Consider the following 26,888-nt stretch of genomic DNA (forward strand, 5'->3'; position numbering starts at 1 on the left):
CGGTAAAACTTTGCGATCCGTTTTCGGGCTTCACCAGAAGTCATTTGCTTAGCTTGTCAGCATTTTCCGTCGGCTGCTGTCAACCACTTCTCCGGAGATCACCTGAGTGCCGGTGTTTCCCCATTCCAATGACTCTGGGCTCATCTCTTCTCGAGGAAGAACCCAGTTGTCTCAAAATTTGACAATTAGAACTGTGGTATTCTGCTGTACCTTGTTGGTTATCAGCCAGTATTTCTTCCATAGTGACTCGCTGCTGTTGGGTGAAGTCTTGTGTTCCTGATGGACCAACCAGGTTCACTTCACCCACTATTTGGTATACGGGCATCTAGAGTGGGTACGTGGGTTGTCGTTTGTCAGATGGATGAAGAGTAGTGTAGGCCAGGGGTGGCGATTGGTGTTTTACTTCCACATTGTCTTGGTCTGTCATTTGAGTGACTCCCTCCCTTATTCAGTCTCATATCTCCTTCCACCTCGTCGTTTCCAACTTCTCCTTCATCTCTTCCCTTCAGAATAACTTTTCGTCTTTCTGAAAATCATCTGCTTCAAATAAGAACATACATCTTCCTTTCTGTTTTCCTTTCCTTTTTCGACTGCCTACACACTTCTAAATTGTGCTTGTTTCTTTTTTTGCTTCTTTCTTTAAATGCCAGCCAACAACTGATCTATTTCAATCCACAAATCCTCCAGTGCCTTCTGGTAATCACTCTGATACATATATCCATTACCTGTACACTCCAGTTCACACCCCGGGGTTTTGGTGGCACACTCATCCAATTCTAAAGTGTTTTTTAGGGATCCCAAAATTCCCAACATCTACCAAAACGTCACAGTACGAAACTGTGTCCAGTTTTAAGTTAATCTACAACGGGACGATTAGTTCCCATCTTACTCTAGTTTTACAAGGCCCAATGTTCCCTTCGTAAGTTAGGCCCTATGTTACTCTGACTTCCAATTAACAGAATAAGTCCAAGAGTGGACTAGTAGGTACCTCGTTACCCAACTTTTACCAAGTCTTGCGTTACTCTTGTCACTCAGGTACTATGTTACCCTGACTTCCAATTGACATCAAAAGTAACATTTCTGAGTAACCTTCCTTCCATTCATCCATCCATCCAACCATTTTTTACCGTTTCTCCGGGTCGTGTTGTGGGGGAAGCAGCTTCAGCAAGGATACCCAGACTTCCCTTTCCCCAGCCACTTCTTCCAGAGAGATCTCAAGGCATTCCCAGGCCAGCCGAGAGACATAGTCTCACCAACGTGTCCTATGTCATCCCAGTCTCTTTCCATGCCTGGAACACCTCACCAAGGAGGCGTCCCGGAGGCGTCTCGATCAAATGCACCTCATCTCCACCTGCGCCTCCCGGATGACCGAGGTTCTCACCCTATCTCTAAGGGAAAATTCAGACACCCTGTGGAGAAAAAAAAAAAAAAAAAACTCATTTCGATCGCTTGTATCTTATTTCGGTCACCACCCAGAGCTTGTGGCCATAGGTTAGGGTAGGAACGTAAGAGCTACTGGTAAATTGAGAGCTTCAAGTTTCAACTTTGCTCCCTCTTCACCAGAACGGACTGATACAAAGTCCACATCACTGAAATCGCTGCACGGATCCGTCTGTTGATCTCCCACTTCGTTCTTCTCTCACTCGTGAACAAGACCCAAAGATACTTGAATTCCTCCACTCGGGTCAGGATTTCATCCCCGACCCGAAGGGGGCACGCCACCCTTTTCTAACTGAGGACCATGGTCTCAGGTTCAATCATGGCTCTGCCTGTGTGGAGTTTGCATGTTCTCCCCGTGCCTGCTTGGGTTTTCTCCGGGCACTGCAATTTCGTCCCACATCCCAAAAACATGCAATAATTGTAGACTCAAAATTGGGTTACATTTCGGTGGGATGGCAGTTGTCAACCTACATTTGAAAGGGTCAAAGCCATACTCGGGAATTCTCCAGGGTTACAGGCACCAAACTTTTAGAAACCATTTAAATTGCAAATTTATGCAAGTGATGTAGGTGCAGGTGGTGTCCTGATGCAAGAAGATGACTCAGGTCTTGATCATCTAGTGTGCTGCTTTTTGTGACCTTGACAGTGGGAATGAAAACAGCTATCTTACAAATGGCCAATAAAAACAAATTAGTTTTTAGTATTAACAATGGTTTCAAAATCAATAACCTTCTTATAATGGACAAATGAACTAGTCCTTTTTGCTATTTTTTAAGCTGTTAAGAGTTGTCAATAACTCCTGAAATGGACCTTCCCACTTGTGAGTTTTTTTTTTTCTTCATTATTCGTCTACCTCTTATTGTGTGTAAAATGTTGGTAATTTGTATGGTCTCCAAACAGTGTTTTGAATGGAATGAGACCTGTCGTTCTTGTAATGTATGTATAGTTTGACTAAATCTATCCATTGTGTCCATGGTCTGTGTTTCTTCCATGCATTTCTTCAATCTGTTCTTAATTGTACTATTCATTCTCTCACTTTCTCAGTGGTTTTCAAGTTCATGTGGAACATGAATCCCATTTTGTTGAACACTTAACAAATTGTGTTCCATTTGGTATGATATATTTGCATAATGCTTCAGCTACTGTTAGTGCATCATGTTTAGCTGGTAATATTTCTACACATTTTGAAAGAGCATCAATAATGACTTAAACAGTATTGTTTTCACTCACTTTTATTTAGTTCAATATAAATGTTAGGTTTAAACCCAACTGCTGGATGAAATATGCAAATGGAAGGACAAGAGAATTTGGCTCTGGAGGAGAAACGGGTTTGACTGACCAGCTGCAACGCCAACACCCGTTGTGAGTCAGTCTTACCAGTGTCCCCCTTTTTATTAGTTTCTCAAAACAAAGGGTCACAAGATGACAACAAATGGAGGAACGAATGGCAGTACCGACACAAAGACAAATACTAAGATAAACATAACAATGGTGTTTGAGGAGTATCTGCTTTGAAGTCAGCAAGGGGTGCATCTGTTGATGGTGTTCAGGAGTATCTGCTTTGAAGTCACAAGGGGGGGGTGCATCTACCCCCCCCCCGCACCCCACCCCTACCCCACACCCCACCGATGTGGCTGGGTCGCACTTCAGGTCACAAAGACACTCGCAGGAGAATGATTTGGACATGGATGATATAAACAAATTCATGATAAAATAATCCATCGAACAGAAATCCATGTCTGTTCTCTGAAATGGATTTGTAGCCTGAGGAAACTGACAACCTTTTGGATGCACATTCCCTTGTGGATTGTTTAGCACAGGTCAAACAAGCCCTACAAAAATTTTTTGCTTACAAGTTAAACCCAAAGGTCGTGTAATGGCTTTGTACTGGGGCTACCAATCTCTCTGAGACTTGAGACTTCTCATTTTTTGGTCGAAAGTGTTTTGTATCTATGCTGACAAATCCCATTTTGTAATGTAGCAACATTATTTTTCCATAGTTTTAGTTCTGCTGTTAAGCTTTGGTGTTGCATTTTGTTTAACGCATCATCTGAAAGTATGTCTTCATTTGTTACATGGTCAGCTAATCCTATAAAGGTTTTGGCTGCTACTTCTTTTGCTGTTTTACTTGCAAATGCATTTCCTAATGATACTTTGTCTGTTTTTGATGTGTGTGCTGCACATTTACAAATGGCTATTTCCTTTGGTAATTGAACTGCTACGAACAATTTTTTGTAGTAGTTCTGCATGTGTCTCTGATTTCCCTGTGGTTGTCACTGTTGCTCTATTTTTCCAGTATTGTCTGTGTAGATCGTGGTACCACTGTGAATACAGCAGCATCTGGTGTCAGATTAACACTGTCCAATAATGGGATTTTCTGGACAGTTAAGTCATCCGAATCCAAATCTGGTTCTTTTTCTGTCCCATCAGAAATATTTTGTGCTACTTATACAAATTGTCCCAAACTCTTCCACTCCTGTCCAGTTTGTTTGTGCAATGACGTGTGAGGTGGTGTCCATTCTTCATGTAATGCATTTAGCAGGCATGTGATTTTACTGAATGAAGAAAGACTGAAAAATAGCCAGGGGTCTGGGGGCTGCAAACATGATCAATGGATGATTTTAACACGTAAGTTGTATAAAATTTAATATGATTGAAATTTATGTAGACATCTATAAATAAATGCTATTCTGTTTTCAAAATGGACACAATATGATCATTTATTTAGGTGCATGCCTTTACCCCAAAAAATTACAAATTCAACTAAGTGAACTACTCGAAGTGAAACTAAATTGAATTCAGATTTGCCTCATGGCATCCAAGTGTGCTTTCATAACATGTATATCGTATCCATTCAAAACGGTTTTAATTTCTTGTTTTTGTGATTGAAAACGCAATTCGGTTACCTCTTCCAAATAAGGACTTTTTCATCCCTGTTTAAAATGTGCACCCACCATCTAGGAAACTCGTTCTCAACGTACCGACGAACAACACCATACAGAGACACGATTCTGAGGCTGTATATTTTTCAAACCAGCCTTTGCTGCTCAAAAAGCCTTGTCCTCGAGGGGGAGAATCACAATGCAGGGTCCACCAAGGTTAAAAGTATCCTGTCCGGCGCCATTGATGACATCCCAGTAGGTCTCAACGGTGCCCACGCCATTTGCTACACAAAGTGGTTGATTGCTCTTGATGTGTTCATAAAAGGACAAAAGTGCTCCCACATGGGAGCCAATTCCACCCAGTGGATCCATAAAGGAAAAAAGTGCCCACGGCGTTACCACCTCTCAGGTGCCGCGGAAGAAGCTTTCACGGGCCACAACGCTGAGGTGGTACATTATTGCAACTACTTGAGCATAAAATGTTATCACTTCAAAAAAAAGAGGAAGCTACAGAACATATGTAGCCGGTCAACAGCGTGGACGAGACAAGGAAATGGGTCGACAAGGGAAGTTGCCACTTGTGCTCTTCAATGGTCGATGTCATGCCAACATTCAATCAATTTAAAAAAAATTTTTTTTTTTGCTTCACTGTTCCGCATGTTGTGCTGGGGATGTGCCTTGTATCAGTCCGCCTCATGTAAATATCATACCTAATGTAAGCCAATTTGGCTTTTTTTGGGGGGGGAGTGAAAAAAAAAAAAGCACGCACTGAATCGGGAATAGGTAAATCGCAATGTAGAGAGGAATCACTGTAGATAAAAAGCAACTATTATGTGTTCAAATAGTTTTTAACTTGAGAATAACTCTTCAAAAATAACAAAATACGTATACTTCGTTTTGATCATACGGGTATAAACAACATGATGCATTGTAAAAATCTATTATACAAAGAAGGGTTTTCCAGAATTTTGTGGTCACCTTTGGAGTGCATATTATACATGGGTGCGCATTATACATGAGAAGTTTTGGGACTAATTACACTTGAGAAAACAAGATATTTTTACAATCTATTTTGTTTTGTGTTCATACACAGCTATTTAAAAAAATCTTTATGGTATTTTTTTTAAAGGGGGCTGAAACAGATTAGGCTTCATTTCTATGAAGAAAATGGATTTCATAAGAGTAGAGTAGCTCACAGGTTAAGGCAGTAATTCCCAACCAGTGTGCCATGGCACATTTGTATGCCATGGGAGTTTGGGTCTTCTGGTGTGCCGTGGGACTTAATCAAATTTCACTTCATTGATCAAAATATTATTTTTACAACAAATAATGTATCTTTTTTTCATCTTACTATGGCAGTAGCGTATATCAACAGAGAGCGAATAAATGCTCTTCTATTTTATGGCAGCAAGTGTATGATTGATTTTTGTTTTTCCACTTTTTGAGACATATTTTTTTAATGGTGTGCTGCGAGCTTTTTCAAATGTAAGATATGTGCTCAATAAATGTTGGGAATCACTGGGTACCACTGTATGTATGTATTGCTGCTACAATATATGGTGTGATCTTATCGACAGTGGTTCAAACTGAAAATGTACTTTTTGACTTGAAACACTGTAATGAAATGACTTTTTCTTAAATGTTCACAAACTTTACATTTTTCTTTTTGTAGTGACAGATGAGGACACCGTTAAAAGGTATTATGCAAAGTTTGAAGAGACATTCTTCCAGACATCTGAAAAAGAACTGTCCAAGATTAACACATTTTACTCTGGTAAATACAAAATATATATTGACATTAAATGTTTGTATGCAGAGGTGACAATAAGTGATGCATTTTTTTTCACACATTTAATTGTGTAAAATGTTATGCCTCTCTTATTTTGCTCTATCTTACAGAAAAGCTGGCAGAAGCTCAGCGGAGATATTCCACTCTACAAAACGAATTGCAGTCATCATTGGATGCCCAGAGGGAGATTGCAATGAATGGGCGGGGTCTTCAAAGGAGGAAAACAGTCTTTACCCTATCACAGCAAGAGAGATGCAAGCACAGAAATATAAAAGACCTTCAGCTGGCATTCTCAGAGTTCTACCTTAGTCTAATTCTGTTGCAGAACTACCAGGTGTGAACAATATAAAACCATTAGGTTCAAAACATAAGGGCCATAGAATACCTTGGGGAATAGTTGATTATCCATCCACTCATCCATTTTCTGAGCCACTTATCCTCACAAGGGTTGCAGGAGTGCTGGAGCCTATCCCAGCTATCGTTGGCCAGGAGACGGCGTACACCCTGAACTGGTTGCCAGCCAATTACAGGGCACATAGAGACGGACAACAGTCATGCTCATAATCACACCAATAGGCAATCTTGAGTTGTCAATTAACACGTGTTTTGAAGATATGGCAGGAACGACAACAGTTTTTTTTTAAATGTCTTGGAACTGTGTGTCATGGAGTTAACCAACTTGTGGCACATTTTAGCTGTTATTCGACTCCAAGATTCCTTCATGGCATTCCATAATTCAGTCACATTTCTTGGTTTTGCTTCAGACAAAACATTTTTGATGTCACCCCACAAATTCTCGATTGGATTACTGGGGATTGGGCTGGCCACGTTAACTTTGTTGATTTGGAACCAAGATTTAGCATGTTTACGAGTGTGTTTATGGTCATTGTCTTGTTGAAATTTCAAGGGAATGACTTCATTAGCATAAGGCAACATGACCTCTTCAAGTATTTTGACATTCAAACCGATTCATGATCCCTGGTATGCGATAAATGGGCCCAACATCATAGGAGGAGAAATATGCCCATATAATGATGCTTGCACCACCATGCTTCACTGTCTTCACTGTGGACTGTGGCTTGAATTCAGAGTTTAGGGGTTTTCTCACAAAATGTCAGTGGCCCCTGGAGCCAAAAATAAAATTTTTACTATCATCAATACACAAAATGTTCCTCCATTTCTCTTTTGGCCAGTTGATGTGTTCTTTGGAAAATTGTGGCCTTTTCTGAACACGTCTTTTTATTTATTTGTTTTTTAAACAGATGGGGATTCTTGTAAATAGAATAGCTTCACATGTCTTCTTTCTGTCACAGGGAACTCCAGACTGTCTTTGATCGTTCTGGAGCTGATCATTGGCTGAGGCTTTGTCATTCAGGTTATTCTGCAATTCATTTTGATGGTTGTCTTATGTTTTCTGCCTTGTCTCTCTGATTTTGCTCTCCATTTTAAGGCATTAAAGATCATTTTATCTGAACACCCGATATATTTTTTGCATCTCTTTATAGGGGTTCCTCTCTAATCAAACGTAATCAAAGTACGCTGTTCTTCTGAACAATTTTTTTTTCTGCTTCTTTTTGGCTTGTCTTGTTAGGGGTTGCCACAGCGTGTCATCTTTTTCTATCTAAGCCTATCTCCTGCATCTTCCTCTCTAACACCAAATGCCCTCATGTTTTCCCTCACAATGTCCAACAACCTTCTCTATGGTCTTCTTCTTGCTCTTTTTTTGGATGCAGTTCCATCCTCAGCACCCTTCTACTGATAAACTCAGTCTCTCGCCTCTGGACATGTCCAAACCATCGAAGTCTGCTCTCTCGAACCTTGTCTCCAAAACATCCAACTTTGAGTGTCCCTCTGATGAACTCATTTCTAATCCTATCCTACCTGCTCAGTCCGAGCGAGAATCTCAACATCTTCATTTCTGCTACCTCCAGTTCTGCTTCCTGATGTTTCTTCAGTGCCACGGTCTCTAATCCGTATATCATGGCCGGCCTCACCACTGTTTTGTAAACTTTGCCCTTCATCCGAGCAGAGACTCTTCTGTCACATAACACACCAGACACCTTCTGCCAGCTGTTCCAACCTGCTTGGACCCGTTTCTTCAAAAAGTGTTCATTACTGCAATTTCTGTTCTTTTTGCAAAGTCCACCACCATCTGTCTCTCAAAGTTTCTTTCCTGGATGCCGTACTTTCCAGTCACTTCTTCATCACCCCCGTCTCCTTCACCAACATGTCCATTACAATCTGCACTAATCACAACTCTCTGTCTCTGGGATGCTCAGAACCTCTTGATGTAGTTCCTTCCACAATTTCTCTTTCAACTCCCGGTCACATCCTAACTGTGGGACATTACCACTAATCACATTATACAGAGCACCCTCAATTTCAAATTTCAGCCTTATCACTCGATCTGATACTCTTTTCACCTCCAAGACAATACTATTTTCACGTCCAAGACATTCTTAGGCAGCTCTTCTGTTAAAATAAACCCTACTCCATTTCTCTTCCCATCTACTCCATGGAAGAATAATTTAAACCGTGCTCCTAAACTTATCTAGCCTTACTACATCTCCACCGACTCTCTTGGGTGCACAATATATCAACCTTTCTCCTAATTACAGAGGAGAAAATAAGTATTTGAACACCCTGCTATATTGCAAGTTCTCCCACTTAGAAATCATGGAGAGGTCTGAAATTTTCATTGTAGATGCATGTCCACTGTGAGAGAGAGAAATCACAATGTATGATTTTTTTTTTTTCAAATTATTTTTGTGATATAGCTGTTAAGTATTTGAACACCTGTCTATCAGCTAGAATTCTGGCCCTCAAAGTCCTATTAGTCCGCCTTTAAAACTCCACCTCCACTCCATGTATTATCCTTGATCAGATCCACCTATGTGAGGTTGTTAGCTGCATAAAGACACCTGTCCACCCCATACAACAGTAAGACTCAAACTTGTAACATGGCCGAGACCAAAGAGCTGTCCAAAGACACCAGAGACAAAACTGTACAACTCCACATGGCTGGAAAGGGCTACGAAGAAATTGTCAAGCAGCTTGCTTAAAAAAGGTCCACTGTTGTAGCAATCATTAGAAAATGGAAGAAGCGAAACATGACAGTCAATTTTAGTCGGAGTGGAGCCCCATGCAAGATATCACCTCTTGGGGTATCAGATCCTTAGAAAGGTGAGGAATCACCATAGGATGACGTGACAGAACTTGGTCAATGACCTGAAAAGAGCTGGGACCACCATTTCTAAGGTGACTGTTGGTGATACACGAAGACGTCATGGTTTGAAATCATGCATGGCACTGAAGGTTCCCCTGCTTGAACCAGCACATGTTGACGCCCGTCTTATGTTTGCCATTGACCTTTTGGATGATACAGAGGAGTCATGGGAATTAGTTTTGTGGTGAGATGAGACCAAAATGGAACTTTTTGCTCATAATTCCACTGACCGTGTTTGGAGGTAGACGAATGAGGACTTCCATCCCAAGAACACCATCCCGACTGAAGCATGGGGGGTGGTAGCATTATGCCTTGAGGGTGTTTTTCTGCTCATGGGACAGGACGACCGCGGCCATGTATTGTGAGATTTTTGGGGAACAACCTCTTTCCCTGAGTCAGAGCATCGAAGATGGGTCGTGGCTGGATCTTTCAACATGACAATGACCCGAAGGACACAGCCAGCAAAACCAAGGAGTGGCTCCGTAAGAAGAATATCAAGGTTTTGGCAAGGCCTCGCCAGTCTCCAGACCTAAACTGAAATTTTTGGAGGGAGCTGAACCTCCGTGTTTTTCAGTGACAGCCCAGAAACCTTTATGATCTAGAGAAGATCTGTGTGAATCCCAAAAACGTTCATTAATTGGAGACTCTAAATTGCCCCTCGGTGTGATCATGAGTGCAACTGTTGTCTGTCTCCATGTACCCTGTGATTGGGTGACAACCAGTTCAGGGTGTACCCTGCCTCCTGGCCGATGACAGCTATAATTGGAATCCAGCACTTCGGCAACACTCGTGATAAGTGGCTCAGAAAATGGATGGATGGATGGATGGATGGATGGATGATATGATATGGTATGATGTGGCTCTCTATTGTAACACAGTAAAAAATGTGGCTCTTCATCTGTTACTGGTTAACCACCCCTGGCCTCAAAGAACAATGAACAGAACACCATGACCTTAGCAAGTCCTATATAAGCTATAGCCATGTACTGTTTGCCCAGATGGTTCAATCGACTGTCTCTAGAATGAAACGATCCATGCAAACTTGTCTTTCCTTGAGAAATTATTACATGGCCCTCCAAATGACAATGGATGGCAATGAAGGGTGGATTGTTCATTGTGTGGTTGACTGTTAAATGTTGAATTTTGATCAGTCAACAGTGAAGTATGTGCAACATGAGTCCCTACAACATAATGAAATGGAATAGACTTGTCAGTGGTGTTACTTGGGGTGATATTTGGGACTGACGTTGAGCATATACTGTTTAGGGGAAATGTACTTCAGTGGAAGCTGAAATGTACCGTACCTAAAAAAGAAATCTTTACCAAAGGGAAAATGCATAAAAAGCGCAAATGACAGTTTTGTGTACATTAGTGTATGCAGTTTTGACTTGGATGAATGAATGAGAGCCATTTATAATCGTTTTACTATGATACAACAAAACTGGAGAACCTCTCCTAAGTCAGTGCATACATAAAATCAATATAAAAATTGGAATAAAAAAAATACAAATGAATAAAAAGTGTTCCTTTGGGGGTTCAGGGTGGTAATTGCTCTGTCAGTCCTGTGGTGAACACATTGTTTGGGTGGAGGAAAGGTGGCATCTGATTCTCAGTCTCGGGTGTAGTGGTCCAGAAGTCCTTGATCTCGGTGCATGTGAGAGGTGGGAAGCCCAAGATGTTCAGTTTAGTCATAAGAATGTCTGGAATAATTGAATTGAAGGCCGAGCTGTAATCCACACAGCGTATCCTCGCGTAGCTCCGCGCCTGTTCCAGGTGACTCAACACAGCGTGCAGAACTATGCTGATGGTGTCCTCTTATCTATTCACCTGGTTTGTGAACTGGTAGGAGTTGAAGTTGGGGAGGAGGCACTCTTTGAAGTATTTGAGGACCAGCCTCTCAAAACATGTACAAATAAGTCCCAGTCTGTTTGTTGAATGAAGTCATGGAGTTCACTGAGTACCGATTGCGGCCAGGGTGTTACAGTCTTTTTGGTCGCCCTGGAGGGAAATGTATATGAAGGAATGAGATGTGGTCTGACTCACCAGTATTGGGGAGGGGTGTGGTTTTGTAGCCATGCTTGATGTTTGAGTACACACATTTGAAAGTCTTTTGACCGCTTGTTGGACCTTTTAACATCCTGGTGGACCTTCGGGAGTACAGTCTTCGGATTGGCCTCGTTAAAGTCCCCAGCTATAAAGTGAACACCTTTGGGGTGTCAAACCAGAAGTGACTCGGACGTCCCTCTTGATGACTTATTCCCTTCCAAATCACCTATCCATCCCTCGCTCTATCGCTTCTCCGGGACGGGTCACGTGGGCAGCAGCCGTATCGGGGATACCCATACTTCGCTTTCTCCTGCCACTTCATTCAGCTCTGCCAGAGGGATCTCGAGGCCTTCCCAGGCCCGCCAAGAGACAAAGTCTCTCCAGCGTGTCCTGGGTCTCTTTCCGGTTGGACATGCCTGGAACAACTCACCAGGGGAAATTGCCAAGCAGCTTGCTGAAAAAACGTCCACTGTTGGAGCAATCTTTAGAAAATGAAAGAAGCAAAACATGATAGTCAATCGTAACCCGAGTGTAGCCCCATGCAATATATCACCGCGTGGGGTCTCAATGATCCTTAGAAAGGTGAGGAATCAGACCAGGACTACAGGACAGGACTTGGTCAATAACCTGAAAAAAGCTGGGACCACCGTTTCCAAGGTGACTATTGGTAATACACTAAGACGTCATGGTTTGAAATCATGCATGGCACGGAAGGTTCCCCTGCTGAAACTAGCACATGTCAAGGCCCGTTTTAAGTTTGCCAATGACCATTTGGATTTCACAGAGGAGTCATGGGAGAAACGTTTTGTGATCAGATGAGACCAAATTGGAATTTTTTGGTCCTAATTTCACTAACCGTGTTTGAACGACAGGGTTCGCACACGGCCCTAAAAGTCCCTAAAAACCCCTAAATTTCCGAGGGTGCATTTAGGGACCCCTAAAAGCCCTTAATATTTAGTGAAAACCGGTCAAGCCCTTAAAAAGGCCTTAAATAAAAAAAAAAATCAAAGGGAGGACCAAAATTCTCCCTAAAAAAAATTATAAAAAAAAAAAAAATAGCGATCCGTCTGGCGTCTAAAACAGCAGGATATTGTCAAGAGAAGTCACTGTGTTCGCCATCTTGTCGATATTCTATTTTACGTTTCCCATGAGTAGGCATTTCACTACGTCTTCGTTACGACGTAGCGTAGTTCTTTGATCGATCCAACTTGTATCATGGGGAAGTGCATTTTTCAAGATGCTTGGGTCGAAAGTAAGGAGTTTGGGAGCTGGGTTCGTCGAGATCCAAAAGATCGCCACATGTTCCACTGTCATCTGTGCAAACAGAGTTACCAGCTTGGAAAGATGGGCGTCAAAGCACTGGAGTCGCACCGGAAAAACAGGAGACACGCTGATTTGCCGAAGTCTCATCTTCTGTTAGTATGAATCTGTTTCTATCAAAATATCAAGATAGTGAAGCATCAACTTCAGGCAGTGGTACGACTTCAACCAGCCAGAAGTCAGGCTTTATGAACGTAGTTCAAGACACGAATACAGACTTGTTAAAGGCAGAGATCGTGTAGATTTTAAAGTGATCTGCAGCCATTACAGTTACAAATCTTGTGAAAATAATTTGAAAGTGTTTGCAGTCATGTTTCCAGACAGTGACATTGCAAAAAAACTACCACTGTGGGGAAAGGACGACTTCGTACCTTGCTACATTTGGCATTGCTGCCGACTTTTCATCTCTACTGAGGCAGAAAGTGAAGGCTGAATCAGAGTATGTTTGATGTCCCTATCACAAAGGAGCTGTTGGTCGATTCGTCTTCTGCCACAAGTATTTATGTCCAGCATCTAGAGAAGGAAAAGAAGAAGGATGCATCAAAGCGGGCAGAGAAGAGGAAGGCAGCTAAGGCAGAGATAGACAGTCTCAAAGCCAAAAAAGACTGACATATCTACGCTTATTGAGAAGGCTGACAGGCTGTGTGAGGAGGCAGAAGAAAAGAGGAATCTGAGGTTTATCACAGAGGCCAATGCACTCAGAGGCAGAGCAAACGACAAGAGAGCCACTTTGGCACCTCTGCAGCGACTGGGATAGAATCAGCACCTCCTAATATGAGACCATGGTCCTCAGTTAGAAAAGGGTGGAGTGCCTGCTCCAAGAGGAGGACTTGAAGTATCTTGGGGTCTTATTCACGAGTGAGGAAAGAATGGAACAAAAGAGTGACAGGTGGATCGGTGCAATGTCTGCAGTTATGCAGACTTAGTGTAGGTCTGTTGTGGTGAAGAAAGAGCTAAGCTCAAAGGCAAAGCTCTGTGTTCACTCGTCGATCTACGTTCTTAGCCTCGCCTATGATCACGAGCTGAGAGTCGTGACTGGCAAGGAAGAATTTTTTCATCATTTTTCACATTCCAGATCGGGCTACTTCTTTCCTTACCGACCCTAATTGCATATACTGATGAAGTGAAAGAGACACGAAAAATCTTGTTGTATTTGATTCTGGTCCCTTAGAAAGTGCATGTTAAATGTTTTGTGCTTATATTATGCTCAAGTCAATTTCCTCTGTTTCCTCTATGCATGTCTGTAGAACCTGAATTTCACAGGTTTCAGAAAGATCTTGAAGAAGCATGATAAGATTTTGGATACATCACGAGGTGCTTACTGGAGAGTTTCCCATGTTGAAGTGGCTCCGTTTTACACTTGCAAGAAAATCACACAGCTGATATCCGAGACTGAGGTAAACTGATTTCATGAAACACAATTTTCCATGACACAATGAATAAAAAATCTTTCCCCATTTAGGCCAACTGATTTATTTTCCAAATTATATTCTCTTTTGGGATTTTGTGGGTGGATTACTGTCTTTATAAAAGTTCCACACAGGTGTCTTCTAATTGTCTCTGGAGCTGATGATTGACCAAGTCTTCCATTCAAATCTGTCTTCCATTTTTTCACCACTCTGGTTTTGCTCCAGTTTCTTCCCAATTTATTTTTCATGTGACGCCATATTGCCGGTCAAGCAAAGCTGCTCAGCAGTGTGGTAGTCATTGAACCAGAGCAGGTTTTTCAAATTGCCTTAGACCTGTTGTGGTGTTGGTTGTCACAATAGGAGAGACAGTTCTTCAAAGATCTCATTCTATAGAATACCAGCTGAAAAGAGGAGAAAAGCTCAATGGATTTTGACAATTTAATGGGATGGATGGTGCCCAATGTAATACACATGCCTGTGTAGCAATCATTTTATTTCAGGTAGGAATTATTCTTCTCAATCTGAAATCATCAAGAAGTATTTGCAATGCCTAATGGACTCATTTGAGAACAATGCATATTTAAAAAAATAAACCGTCTGTCACAGAGAGGTTTACGGAGGTTAACGTGGGAGCAATATGCTTCCGTGTATGGAGGAGACGACTCCCTGTCCTAATTTTTTCCCCCTCAATCATAGTTAATGAATGTGAGTTTGTGTAAAACCAGAGGTCATTTATTTAGATATTTGTATTGAAAATATCTGAGTGGGTCCATCACTTTGGGGGATTTATTCCTAATCGAGAACAGCTCCAGCAACAAAGTGTCTGTATGCGTCCAGACTTTTACACGCTTTCAAACTCTTCTGTGTAAATCTCGACAACTTATTCACCAGATACATGTGTATAGCCAGTTGTCCAAGACAGTGAAGCGAATTAACAGTCAAATTTCATATTGCTGTTTTTATTTCTCTTTTTTACACTGATTGGACAATATTTTTTGTGAATCTACCCTGCGGCTGACTGTCGACCAATTCGGGGTGTAGTCTGTCTTAGTCCGAAGTTACCTGGAATAGGCTCCAGCTGTCTCCCCAGATAAATGCACAGGGGTTGCGTCAGGAAAGACATCCGGCGTAAAGACTGTGCCAAACAAATATGAGCATTCATCTGAGATGACTCGCTGTGGCGACCCCTAATGGCAGAAATTGAAAGGGGGGGAAAAAAAAGAAGAATCGCGAAGATCAGCAACTACTTTTCCACTTTACAGCCAGCACCGTCGATATAGAAATGACTGCTCTCACAATCAAGAAAACAAGTATTTGAACACCCTGCTATATTGCAAGTTTTCCCACTTAGAAATCAGGGAGTGGTCTGAAATTTTCATCGTAGGTGCATGTCCACTGTGAGAGAGAAAATCTAAAAAGAAAAATCCAGAAATCACAAAATATGATTTTTTTATAACGATATATTTGTGTAATACAGGTGCAAAGAAGTATTTGAACACCTGAGAATACCAATGTTAATATTTGGTACAGTAGCCTTTGTTTGCAATCACAGAGGTCAAACATTTCCTGTAGTTGTTCACCAGGTTTGCACACACTGCAGGAGGGATTTTTGCCCACTCCTCCACACAGATCTTCTTTAGATCAGACAGGTTTCTGAGCTGTCAGTGAGAAACACGGAGTTTCAGATCCCTCCAAAGATTTTGTATGGGGTTTATGTCTGGAGACTGGCTAAGCCACACCAGAACCTTGATATCCTTCTGATGGATCCACTCCTTGGTTTTCCTGGCTGTGTGCTTCGGATCATTGACATGTTAAAGACCCAGCCACAACCCATCTTCAACGCTCTGACTGAGGCAAAGATGATGTTCCCCAAAATCTCACAATACATGGCCGCGGTCATCTTCTCCTTTATTATTACTCTGCAGACAGTCAGTGTGTGACCTCACAAATGCGTTTCTGGAAGAATGGTCTAAAACTCCCAAAGACACACTCATAAACCTTGTGGACACCCTTTACAGAAGAATTGAAGCGGTTATAGCAGCAAAGGTTGGACCATGGATTAGGAATGGGATGTCACTCAAAACTCATATGAGTCAAAGTGAATATTTTGGGGTATATATTTGAAATGTTATACAAGCCTAATTATTAATAGAGTGATATATTTGACATGGTGCATACTTAAGTATTTCAATTTAGAGTCAAGAACAAAAAAAGAACACTGTTGTTGAGATCATCAGTCAACCTTTTCGCTGTCTTTCAGGCATTGGTCACAACAGAATTGGAAGGTGGTGACAGGCAGAAGGCCATGAAGAGACTGAGGGTACCTCCTTTAGGAGCTGCACAGGTGAGACATGAACGCAGATAGGTTAGGCCACACAGCCCTATAAGAATGTCAGGTTTTGACATAAAAAATTACATTGGGGTCAAATGTTGGAACATACAGTAGTGTTCAAAATAATAGCAGTCCAATGTGACTAACCAGGTTAATCTACATTATCAGTATATTTTTTTTATTGCTACATGTTCAACAAGTTACCAGTAAATGCAGTAGATTCTCAGAAAATCAACAAGACCCAGGATTCATGATATACACACTCGTAAGGCTGTCCGTGCAATTGAGAAATTTGTTGAAAGGGGTGTATAAAAAACAAGTCTGCCTTTGACTTTACAAACTCAAAACTATTTTGTAAAAACCTTTTTATTTCTAGGCTCTACCAATCATTTGAACCACTGAATTAATATTTACTTGTATGACCACAGTTTTTTATAACTGCTTCACATCTTTGTGACATGGAGTCAACCAACTTGTGCACCTCTTAGCTATTATTCCACTCCAAAATTCCTTAACGACATCCACAGTTCATTTACATTTCTTGGTTTTGCTTCAGAAACAGCATTTTTGATGTCACCTCACAAGTTCTTGGTTGGATTATGGTCCAGGGATTGGGTTGGCCACTAACTTTGTTGGCTTGGAAGCAAGACTTCGTATATTTGTGTGTTTGGTATCATTTTCATGTTGAAACACCCATTTCAAGGTCATGTCCTCTTCAGCATAGGAACAGGATGGGTATCCGGCGCAAAAACTGTGCCAAACAAATATGAGCATTCATTTGAGATGTCACGCTGTGGTGACCCTAACCAGGGTTCGTACGGGTCAGGGAATTTCTGTAATATCATGGAAAGAAACATTGCCTTTTCCAGGTCTTGAAAGTCCAGTAAATAAAAAATATTTGACGCGGGTCAGAGAATGTCATGGTATTTTCAGTCACTGTAACTTAACTGGCACGATCGCAGTAGCAAATCTGCACAGTCGAGCACGAATAATCACAGGCGTAAAATTTGTTACGAATAGAAATACATAGACATTATAAGCGTACATGAAAACCAATATAGCAGTGAAGCACAGGATGACTCTTTTTGTTTTTTTTGTTTTTTTTTTTCAACATGGAAGCACACGGTCTCCTGATAGTTTACCTGACTCCGCTCACCTTTGGCTTTACAGGGGTACACTCATAATTACAAACACTGTCCACCCACACCGTCTGGGCAGCTTACAGCAAAGAGTTATGCATGCTGCTTGTGTTTATGTTCAAAAATCATGATAAAACTAAAAAAAAAAAATTAAAAAAAATAAGTGCTGTTGCTTTAAGTATGTCAGGTTATGTGAATAATAGAAGAAAAAGTGGTGCAACTGGACGAGATTTATTTTCCATGTGGTACTGCGTTATCATAAAGTTGAGAACTTTTCCCATCTACATGCTTTAGGAATATATAGACCATCTAGTTCTTGCTTTCATCAATGGATTGACGATACCGCTGTAATTTACGCTAGATTATAACAATACATCATGATTGCCGACAGGAATGCCTGCTACAATGTATCGCTAGTTTGTTTCCAGTAACGTCGATTATGTTGGACTTAACTTTCAGCATTTTCAAAACATTGCGGGGATACGCCGTTCGTGTTTATTCCATGACAGGCCAGTGCATTTAACTTTTCTTCAGATTAGGTTTGTCAGATCAAGAATTTTTATTGATGAAAAATTCTAAATACCGTTTCATATCTTGTTCTATTAATATAAGTTGAAATTGGAAATTATCATTTCTGATTTTGATTTTTTTTTTGTATTTTAGTTATGTATTTGTTTTTTTATTTTTAATTTACAGTTATGTTATTTTAATCTGTTAACAAGAAGTTTTAAAATGTTTTTTTCCCCGGTTTATAGTAAGATAGCAGTATTTATTTTTGAATTTTAATTTGCAGTTATATTAATCTGTTAATATGAAAAATCCTCATCTACATCACATCAGTATCATTGGACTACCAGTATCATATATGACTTATCTTTATTTGTTTTTGAATTTATATTGTTTATTATAAGTGACTTACAAATTATATATCTATATAATTTATTTTTGTATTTTATTTTTTCATTTTCCTTCATAATGGATCTCAGATTCAAATTCAGCATAAAAACAGCAACGATGAAAATCTGATAAAATCAAAATCCTGCTCTTGAGCGTGATCTTGCTGCCATTAGCATGATCACCCTCTAATCAATTCAGACTCAACTTCACTATACTGTATAATTATTGGTGTTGACTGCAGTGGCTTCTACACCATGTTGGTCTATTAGTCAAGGTTGTAAGCAAGTTTGAAGCCCAAGGCTTGTTTGCATAAAGCCTTTGTAACTGAAGAGTACTCTTACCTTACAACAAAGCAGATAAGAAACCACTTACGAGCGTGCTTTAATGCCATGTTTTAGTGATAGGATAAGCAAACTCAAAGACGAATGGCTTTGTAAAAGCATGCCCATCACCCTTCTGATGACACGCAAAGCCAATGAGCTTCTTATGAAGAATACTTTTATACACTTGTAATTATAGTTTATATTTTTGATAACCATAAATTTCACAGTCATTATGATGCACCTACTACATTGTTAAGCTTTGGCATTTAAGTGGCAACACACAATCATATAGCTGAAATATAGCTGTCTGCCACAACCAGTCAATCCAACATTAGTCATGGAATTTTATATTGAGTAGCTGGAAAATCATGGAAAATTCATGGAATTTTGATTCTCTGGAAGTGTATGAACCCTGCCTAACGGGACAAGCCAAAAGAAACTTTCATTTTCTTTACAGGGTGGTGAATGACGCACAGAGTAACAAATTTTGTCAGCCAATAACTTCACACCTTGTCTATTCCGACAGAAACCAAAAAAGGCAGAAATTATCAATGAAACTCACAGATAGTGCAGTAAACACTTTGCTTAACCACTTATTCAATTGACGGAGCCTCGAGAAATTTTATTTTCCAGATCGTATAAGTGGGAGATGTCCGTTGATTAAAAACCTCAGCATCCAAACCTTGCACTTTGGTTGAGAGATCAAATCTCTCTTCAGTACCTCTGATTGCTGGGTGAGAAATTAATTTCGGCCTCTTGTATCCGGGATGTTGTTCTTTTGGTCACGACCCACAGCTCGTGACCATAGGTGAGGGTAAGAATGTAGAGCTTCACCTTTCGAGAACGCTCCCTCTTCACCACAGCGGACTGATTGAAAAGTACGCATCACTGCAGACGCTGCACCCATCTGCCTGTCAATATCCCGCTCCATTCTTCCCTCACTCCTGAACAAGACCACAAGACACTTGAACTCCTCCACTTGGGGCAGGATCTCATTCCCAACCCGGAAAGGGTATGCCACCATTTTCCAACTGAGGGCCATGGTCCCAGATTCTCATCCCAGCCGCTTCACACTGCTGCAAACAGCTCCAGTGAGCGTTGTAGATCATGGCTGGAAGAAACCAATAAAGCCACATCATCTGCAAAGAGCAGAGATAGAGTAAACAACGAGGACGAAACATCAATCGTGGACTCAACCTTAAACTACGAGAGTGAGGGCCATTGTGGTTTGCATCCCCTCCATCCACATTAGGTAGTATGTGAATTGTGTATCTCATGTGCTGACCTTATTTGATTGCTGCTTCTTTTTGATTATCTGCAGCGCAATAATGGACAGCACACTATTGTGCTACCTGTCGGCTGGTCCCAAGCCTGGGAAAATGCAGGGTCGCGTCAGGAAGGGCATCCGGTGTAAAACTGTGCCAAACATATATGAGCGTTCATCATACGAATTCCTTAAAGTTTAGGCCGTGACCCGGTCTTCCTACACCCGCAGCAGGAAATGTTAATCGCAAGGCAGAGGTAAAAACTCAGATAATGTAGGTCGAAGACTAAAAAGAGGAGGAAAGAGGCTGAGTCGGCGGAAGAAGAAGAGAAAGACACACACCATATAGCTGTGTATAAGGACATTGAACGTTGAGACAATGACAGGAAAAGCTCAGGAGTTAGTTGACATGAGAATTTGGAGATCCATGAGAGCATGTGGAAAAGGAGTAAGGCTAGAAGTTTAGGTGCAGGGTTCAAAGAGGTGAAAAGAGTATCAGATCGAGTGATGATAATGAAACTTGAAATTGAGGGTGTTTTGTATAATGTAGTTAGCAGCTATGCCCCACAGGAAGGATGTGACTGCGAGTTGAAAGAGAAATTCTGAAAGGAACTAGACGAAGTACTCCTGAGCATCCCAGACAGAGAGAGAGTTGTGATTGGTGCAGACTGCAATGAACATGTTTTGGAAGGAAATGGGCAATGAAGAAGTGATTGGTAAGTACGGTATTCAGCAAAAGAACTTTGAGGGACAGATGGTGGTGGACTTCGCAAAAAAGATGGAATTGGCAGTGGTGAACACTTATTTCCAGAAGAGACAGGAACATAGAGTCACCTACAAGAGCAGAGATAAAAGCACGCAGGTGAATGATATTTTGTGCAGACGATGGAATCTGAAGGATGTTACTGACTGTAAAGTAGTGGCGGGGGAGAGTGTGGCTTGACAGCATAGGATGGTGGTTTGTAGGATGACTCTGGTAGCGGGTAGGAAGATTAGGAAGACAAAGGTAGAGCAGAGAATCAGGTGGTGGAAGGTGAGAAAGGTAGAATGCTGTGTGGCCTTTCGGAAAGGAGTGAGACAGGCTCAAAATGGACAGGAAGAGATCCCGGAAGACTGGAATACTATTGCCAAGGTATTCAGAGAGGCAGGCGGGAGAGTACTTGGGGTGTCTTTTGGTAAGAAAGGGGAGAAGGAGACTTGGTGGTGGAACCCAAGGAAAGAGATTAGTGAAGAAGAAGTGGGACACGAAGACAACTGACGAGAGGCATAAGGAATATATTGAGATGCGTCGTAGGGCAAAGGTTGAGGTGGCCAAGGCTAAACAAGTGGCATATGACTACATGTATTCCAAGTTGGATACAAAAGAAGGAGAAAAGGATCTCGACAGGTTGGCCAGACAGAGGGATAGAGATGGGAAGGATGTGCAGCAAGTAAAGGTGATTAAGCAAAGCGATGGAAATATGTTGACTGGTGGCAGTAGTGTGCTAGGTAGATGGAAAGAGTACTTTGAGAAGTTAATGAATGAAGAAAATGGGAGAGAAGGTCGAGTAGAAGAGGAAAGCGTGAATGACCGGGAAGTGGCAATGATTAGTGAGGGAGAAGTTAAAAAGGCACAGTGGACCAGTGGAGGTATGGAAGCAATTTGGCGAGGTGGCTGTGTAGTTTTTGACTAACTTATTCAATAAATACTAGCCTGAGAGAAGATGTCAGAAGAATGGAGGAAAAGTGTCCTAGTCCCCATTTTTAAGAACAAAGGGGATGTTCAGAACTGTGGAAACTACAGAGAAATAAAGATGACGAGCCACACAATAAAGTTATGGGAAAGAGTCGTGAAAGCTAGACTCAGGATTGAAGTAAGTACATGTGAACAACAGTGTGGTTTCATGCCTAGAAAGAGAAGAAAATAAGCCCATGACAGAGTACCAAGAGATGAACTGTGGTACTGCATGCGCAAGTCTGGTGTTGCTGAGAAATATGTTAGAATAGTGCAGGACATGTATGAGGGGAGCAGAAGAGCAATGAGATGTGCTGTAGGTGTGTTAGAAGAATTTAAGGTGGAGGTGGGACTGCATCAGGGTTACGCGCTGAGCCCCTTCCTGTTTGGAGTAATAATGGATAGGCTGACAGATGAGGTTAGACTGGAATCCCCTTGGACCATGATGTTCGCAGATATTGTGATCTACAGTTAAAGCAGGGAACGGGCGAAGGATCAATTAGAAAGATGGAGGTGCGCACTGGGAAGGAGACGAATGAAGAGGACCCGAAGTAAAACAGAATATATCTGCGTGAACTAGAGGGGCGGAGGAGAAAGGTGAAGCTCCAGGGAGAAGAGATAACAAGGGTGGAGAATTTCAAATACTTGGGGTCAACAATACAGACCAATGGTGAGTGTGGTAAAGAAGTGAAGAAACGGGTCAAAGCAGGATGGCACAGTTGGCGGAGGGTTTCAGGTGTTCTATGTGACAGAGTCGGATCAAAGGGCAAAGTTTATAAAACAGTGGTGAGGCCGGCCATGATGTAGGGATTAGAGATGGTGGCTCTGAAAAAACAACGAGAAGCAAAACTGGAGGTAGCAGAAATGAAGATGCTGAGGTTCCCGCTTGGTGTGAACAGGTTGAATAGGACGTGAAGTAAGCTCAATTGAGGGACAACCAAAGTTGGATGTTTTGGAGACAAGGTTAGAAAGAGCAGACTACGATGGTTTGGATATGTTCAGAGGCGAGAGAGTGAGTATATTGGTAGAAGGGTGCTGAGGATGGAGCTGCCAGGCAAAAGAGCGAGAGGAAGACCAAAGAAAAGGTTGCTGGATGTTGTGAGGCAGGACATGAGTACAGTGGATGTTAGAGAGGAGGATGCACGATAGAGGATGGAAAAAGATGACACGCAACCCCTAATAGGACAAGCTGAAAGAAAAAGAAGAAAACAAGTAAATAATACGAATGTCCAGTCATCACAACACTCGAGAAGGAGACAAGCTCTCTCTCTTAACGGGACAAGCTGAAAGAAAAAGAAGATCTGCAAAGAGCAGAGATGCAATGCTGAGGCCACCAAACAAGACCCCCTCTTTGCCTCGGCTGCGCCTCGACATTCAGTCCATAAAGGTTATGGATAGAATCAGTCAAAAAGGGCAGCCTTGGCGGAGTCTAATTCTAAGCAGAAACGAGTCCGACCTACTGCCGGAAATGTGGACCAAACTCTTGACACCGATTGTACAGGGACCAAACAGCCAGTATCAGGGGGTTTCGTGCCCCATGCTCCCCCCCACAGGACTCCATGACACCAGTGAAACCAAACTCATTGCTGTGCCACAGACCAAAATCAGAACTACCCCATATAATGTATCTGCTGCACCTCTACCAGTGACGCTTGTAGCCTGAGAAGCATTGAGACACCACAATTCCATTTGAAAACCCCCACCACAGAACAACAAATGCCCATACTCCCGAATAACCGGACCCTGCTCTCCAGCACTCCTGAAGAGACCTTACCAGGGAGACTGATGAGTGTGATCTCCCTGTAGTTGGAACTCACCCTCTGGTCCCATTTTTTAAAAAAGGTGGACCACTATCCAAGTTTGCCAACCCAGATGTACTGTGCCCGATGTTCATGCGATGTTGCAGGGGCGTGTCGACCAGGAAACCCCCACAACATCCCGAGGCTTTAGGAACTCCGAAGTGTTGACGGTGCATGCTGCCCTCTCCTGAGATGCCGGACAGTCGACCAGAATTTCCTCGAAGCCGTCCTGCAGTCATTCTCCATGGCCTCACCGAAAACCTACCTCGCCTGGGTTTTTGCCTCAGCAACTCCCATGCTGTATTCGGCCTTGCTGATACCTAACAGCTGCCGAGGGAGTCCCACGGGCAAATGAGGGTCGATAAGACTGCTTCTTTAGCTTGACATCATCCCTCAGTATTAGTATCCACCAACGTGTTCGGGGGTTGGCACCATGTCCTGTTAATCCTGCTGGGGAAACGTGACAACGACAAGTGAGCTCAGAAATATATGAAAACTAAATAAAAAAAAATATATATACATATATTCATTGGTTGATCCTGTGCTACATTTGATCGCCCAGATATTGCACATCCAGATGGAATGCTGTATTACTTGACAATTATTCCTTTCTGCTAAAACAGTTTAACTCACACATAGATTTTGTCTTCTTTCAGCCGGCTCCTGCTTGGACCACCTTTCGAGTTGGACTATACTGTGGAGTTTTTCTTGTCTTGTTGGTCACTGTTATGATTACAGGTATTTCACACACAATTTGGAAATACTACATTTGTTACTGTACTTGGAATGTATTAGCAGGGTATGCACTGGCTCATGAAATCTCTTTGCCAATATATATAATGGGTAAAATTCTCCTAGCTACATTCATGTTAAATTAGCCATAAAATTACATGTCTTTCTGTGGCTAAATCTTTGTCTCCCCCTAGGCTGACATCGTCATGGGGAGGCCAATAAGGTTTCAGCAATATGACCCAATTAAAACTATATAGTCCTCAATCAGGTCTATGGCTGAACAATTTTTGAAAATCTGATTACATTTTTTTTAAAAATCACTCTTGTGCTTGCATACCCTAGGATTTTTGGGGAGAGTTCAGAGTTGAGAGCTTTACTCAATTTAAAAAATAATTCTATAGAATGATGGCACTCACCATTGAAGATGTTAAACTTTTTAGCTCTCAAAGAAGTATCAAATTTAAGCCATTTTGAGAATGTTTCTTGACAAATAAGCACAAAACTTTTTGAAAGAGATCATGCAAAAAGTATGCCGAATCCCAAAACATCCAAGAATGATGGAAAAGTAAGTAAAATGGGATAGAAAGCAAGGATCCAAGCACCTTACGATAGCTGATGCTACTCCATTGAAAACTGCTGGGAAAGTTCACCCTTGGGCTTCGGCTGAAAATGACGTGCTAGTGGAGCTACAGTATATTCTGTAGATATCACTGAAGACTCACTAAAACTGCTCCCTTTGCACAATTGTCATTGCACTGGTCTACAACGGCATCTCCATTTGGGTAAAGGCACTCTGTATAAGTATAACATAATGTGGGGCGTTAATGCACTTATTGTTCTAAATCAGGGGTCAGGAACCTATGGCTCGCGAGTCAGGTGTGTCTCTTTTGACGATTGCACCTGGCTGTCAGATAAAACAATCGATTTTTCACTGCTCATGTCCTGTTCATGGCTGCAGTTTGCTGCAGGAGCAATTGTCCATTATTTTAATTGGATGGTACTGGCCAACGTTTGCCACTGCTGGTTATACAGGTAGACGCCTCCTTTCAGTCTGCTTGGTCATTAGCTCAAAGCTAACCCTTCGACAAAGAAGATAGCGAAAAGAAAAAAAGGTGACAAGCGTCTTAGATTTTGGGATGAATGGACCGAAGAGGTCGCCTTTGTGGAGAGAGCAGGTTCTGCGGTGTGTCTAATGCTAATTTGCAATGAGAAAATCGCATTGATGAAATGGACAAATGTCAAGCTGCACTTCGACATGCACCATGCTACCTTTGCATCAAATTACCCTGCGGGAGATAGCAGAAAGAAAGCGTGCCAAGAGCGACTGCGCAAGGTGCAAGCTAGCCAGCAGCAACTCCGTGTATGGACCTCGCAAGGTGACTATAATTCTGCTGGCTTTGCTGGATCTTTAGCAATAGTGAGGAACGGAAAACCATTCACAGATGGCGAGTTTGGTAAAATCTTCATGCTGGAAGGAGCGAAGGAACTTTTTGATGATCGTCCGAACAAAGACAAAATAATCAAACAGATACAAGACATACTTAGCCGTTTTGCAGCTTGGTGGAACGAAAATCGAGCATCCTGAACTAGCCGAAAATGAATGGCTCCTCATGTTTTACTATCTCGTAAATATGATTGAACATCTGAACCAGCTCAACGTGAAAATGCAAGGCATTGGAAATACAGTATTATCCCTTCAACGAGCTGTTTGCTTTTGAAAACAAGCTAGACCTTCATTATGGATGTTGAAACAGGTCATTTACTTCTTCTTTTTCTTTTGGCTTGTCCCATTAGAGGTCGACACAGCATATCATCTTTTTCCAACTAAGCCTCTCTCGTGCATCCTCTTCTCTAACACCCACTGTCCTCATGTCCTTTCTCACAACATCCATCAAACTTTTCTTTGATCTTCCTCTCGCTCTTTTGCCTGGCACCTGCATCCTCTGCACCCTTCTACCAATATACTCACTCTCTCGCCTCTGGACATGTCCAAATTATCTGTCTGCTCTCTATCGCTAACCTTGTCTCCAAAACATCAAACTCTAAAACATCCAACTTTGGCTGTCCCTCTAATGAGCTCATTTCTAATCCTATCCTAACTGCTCACTCCGAGCGTGAACCTCAACATCTTCATTTCTGCTACATCTAGTTCTGCTTCCCGTTGTTTCTTCAGAGCCACCATCTCTAATCCGTACATCATGGCCGCCCTCACCACTGTTTTATAAACTTTGCCCTTTGATCCGACTCTCTAGAACACCTGAAACCCTCCGCCAACTGTGCCATCCTGCTTTGACCCGTTTCTTCACTTCCTTACCACACTCACCATTGGTCTGTATTGTTGACCCCAAGTATTTGAAATTCTCCACCCTTGTTATCTCTTCTCCCTGGAGCTTCACTCTTCCGTTTCTTCAGAACCACCATCTCTTATCTGTACATCATGCCCGGCCTCACCACTGTTTTATAAACTTTGCCCTTCATCCTAGCGGAGACTCTTCTGTCACATAAAACACTAGATGCCTTCCGCCAACTGTTCCATCCCACTTGTATATTTACTACATTTTGAAAAACTGAGCCAG

General features: G+C 41.8%; 1 protein-coding gene across 7 annotated transcripts in view; it reads left to right on the top strand.

The window, feature by feature from the left end:
- LOC133510963 (xenotropic and polytropic retrovirus receptor 1 homolog) overlaps positions 1 to 26,888 on the top strand; it is a 127,843-nt gene that overhangs the window by 34,406 nt on the left and 66,549 nt on the right. For all 7 annotated transcript variants that reach the window (XR_009797746.1, XM_061839503.1, XM_061839498.1 and 4 more), the window contains 5 exons: positions 5,995 to 6,096; positions 6,222 to 6,445; positions 13,951 to 14,100; positions 16,373 to 16,456; positions 24,237 to 24,318. Coding sequence is in view for 6 of the 7 variants with exons in the window: in XM_061839503.1 (XP_061695487.1) it covers positions 5,995 to 6,096; positions 6,222 to 6,445; positions 13,951 to 14,100; positions 16,373 to 16,456; positions 24,237 to 24,318 (642 nt within the window). In the remaining variant the exon portion in view is untranslated. The remainder of the gene's footprint in view (positions 1 to 5,994; positions 6,097 to 6,221; positions 6,446 to 13,950; positions 14,101 to 16,372; positions 16,457 to 24,236; positions 24,319 to 26,888) is intronic.

The sequence above is a fragment of the Syngnathoides biaculeatus genome, chromosome 13, assembly GCF_019802595.1.
Source record: "Syngnathoides biaculeatus isolate LvHL_M chromosome 13, ASM1980259v1, whole genome shotgun sequence".
In the NCBI taxonomy this organism is placed as follows: domain Eukaryota; kingdom Metazoa; phylum Chordata; class Actinopteri; order Syngnathiformes; family Syngnathidae; genus Syngnathoides; species Syngnathoides biaculeatus.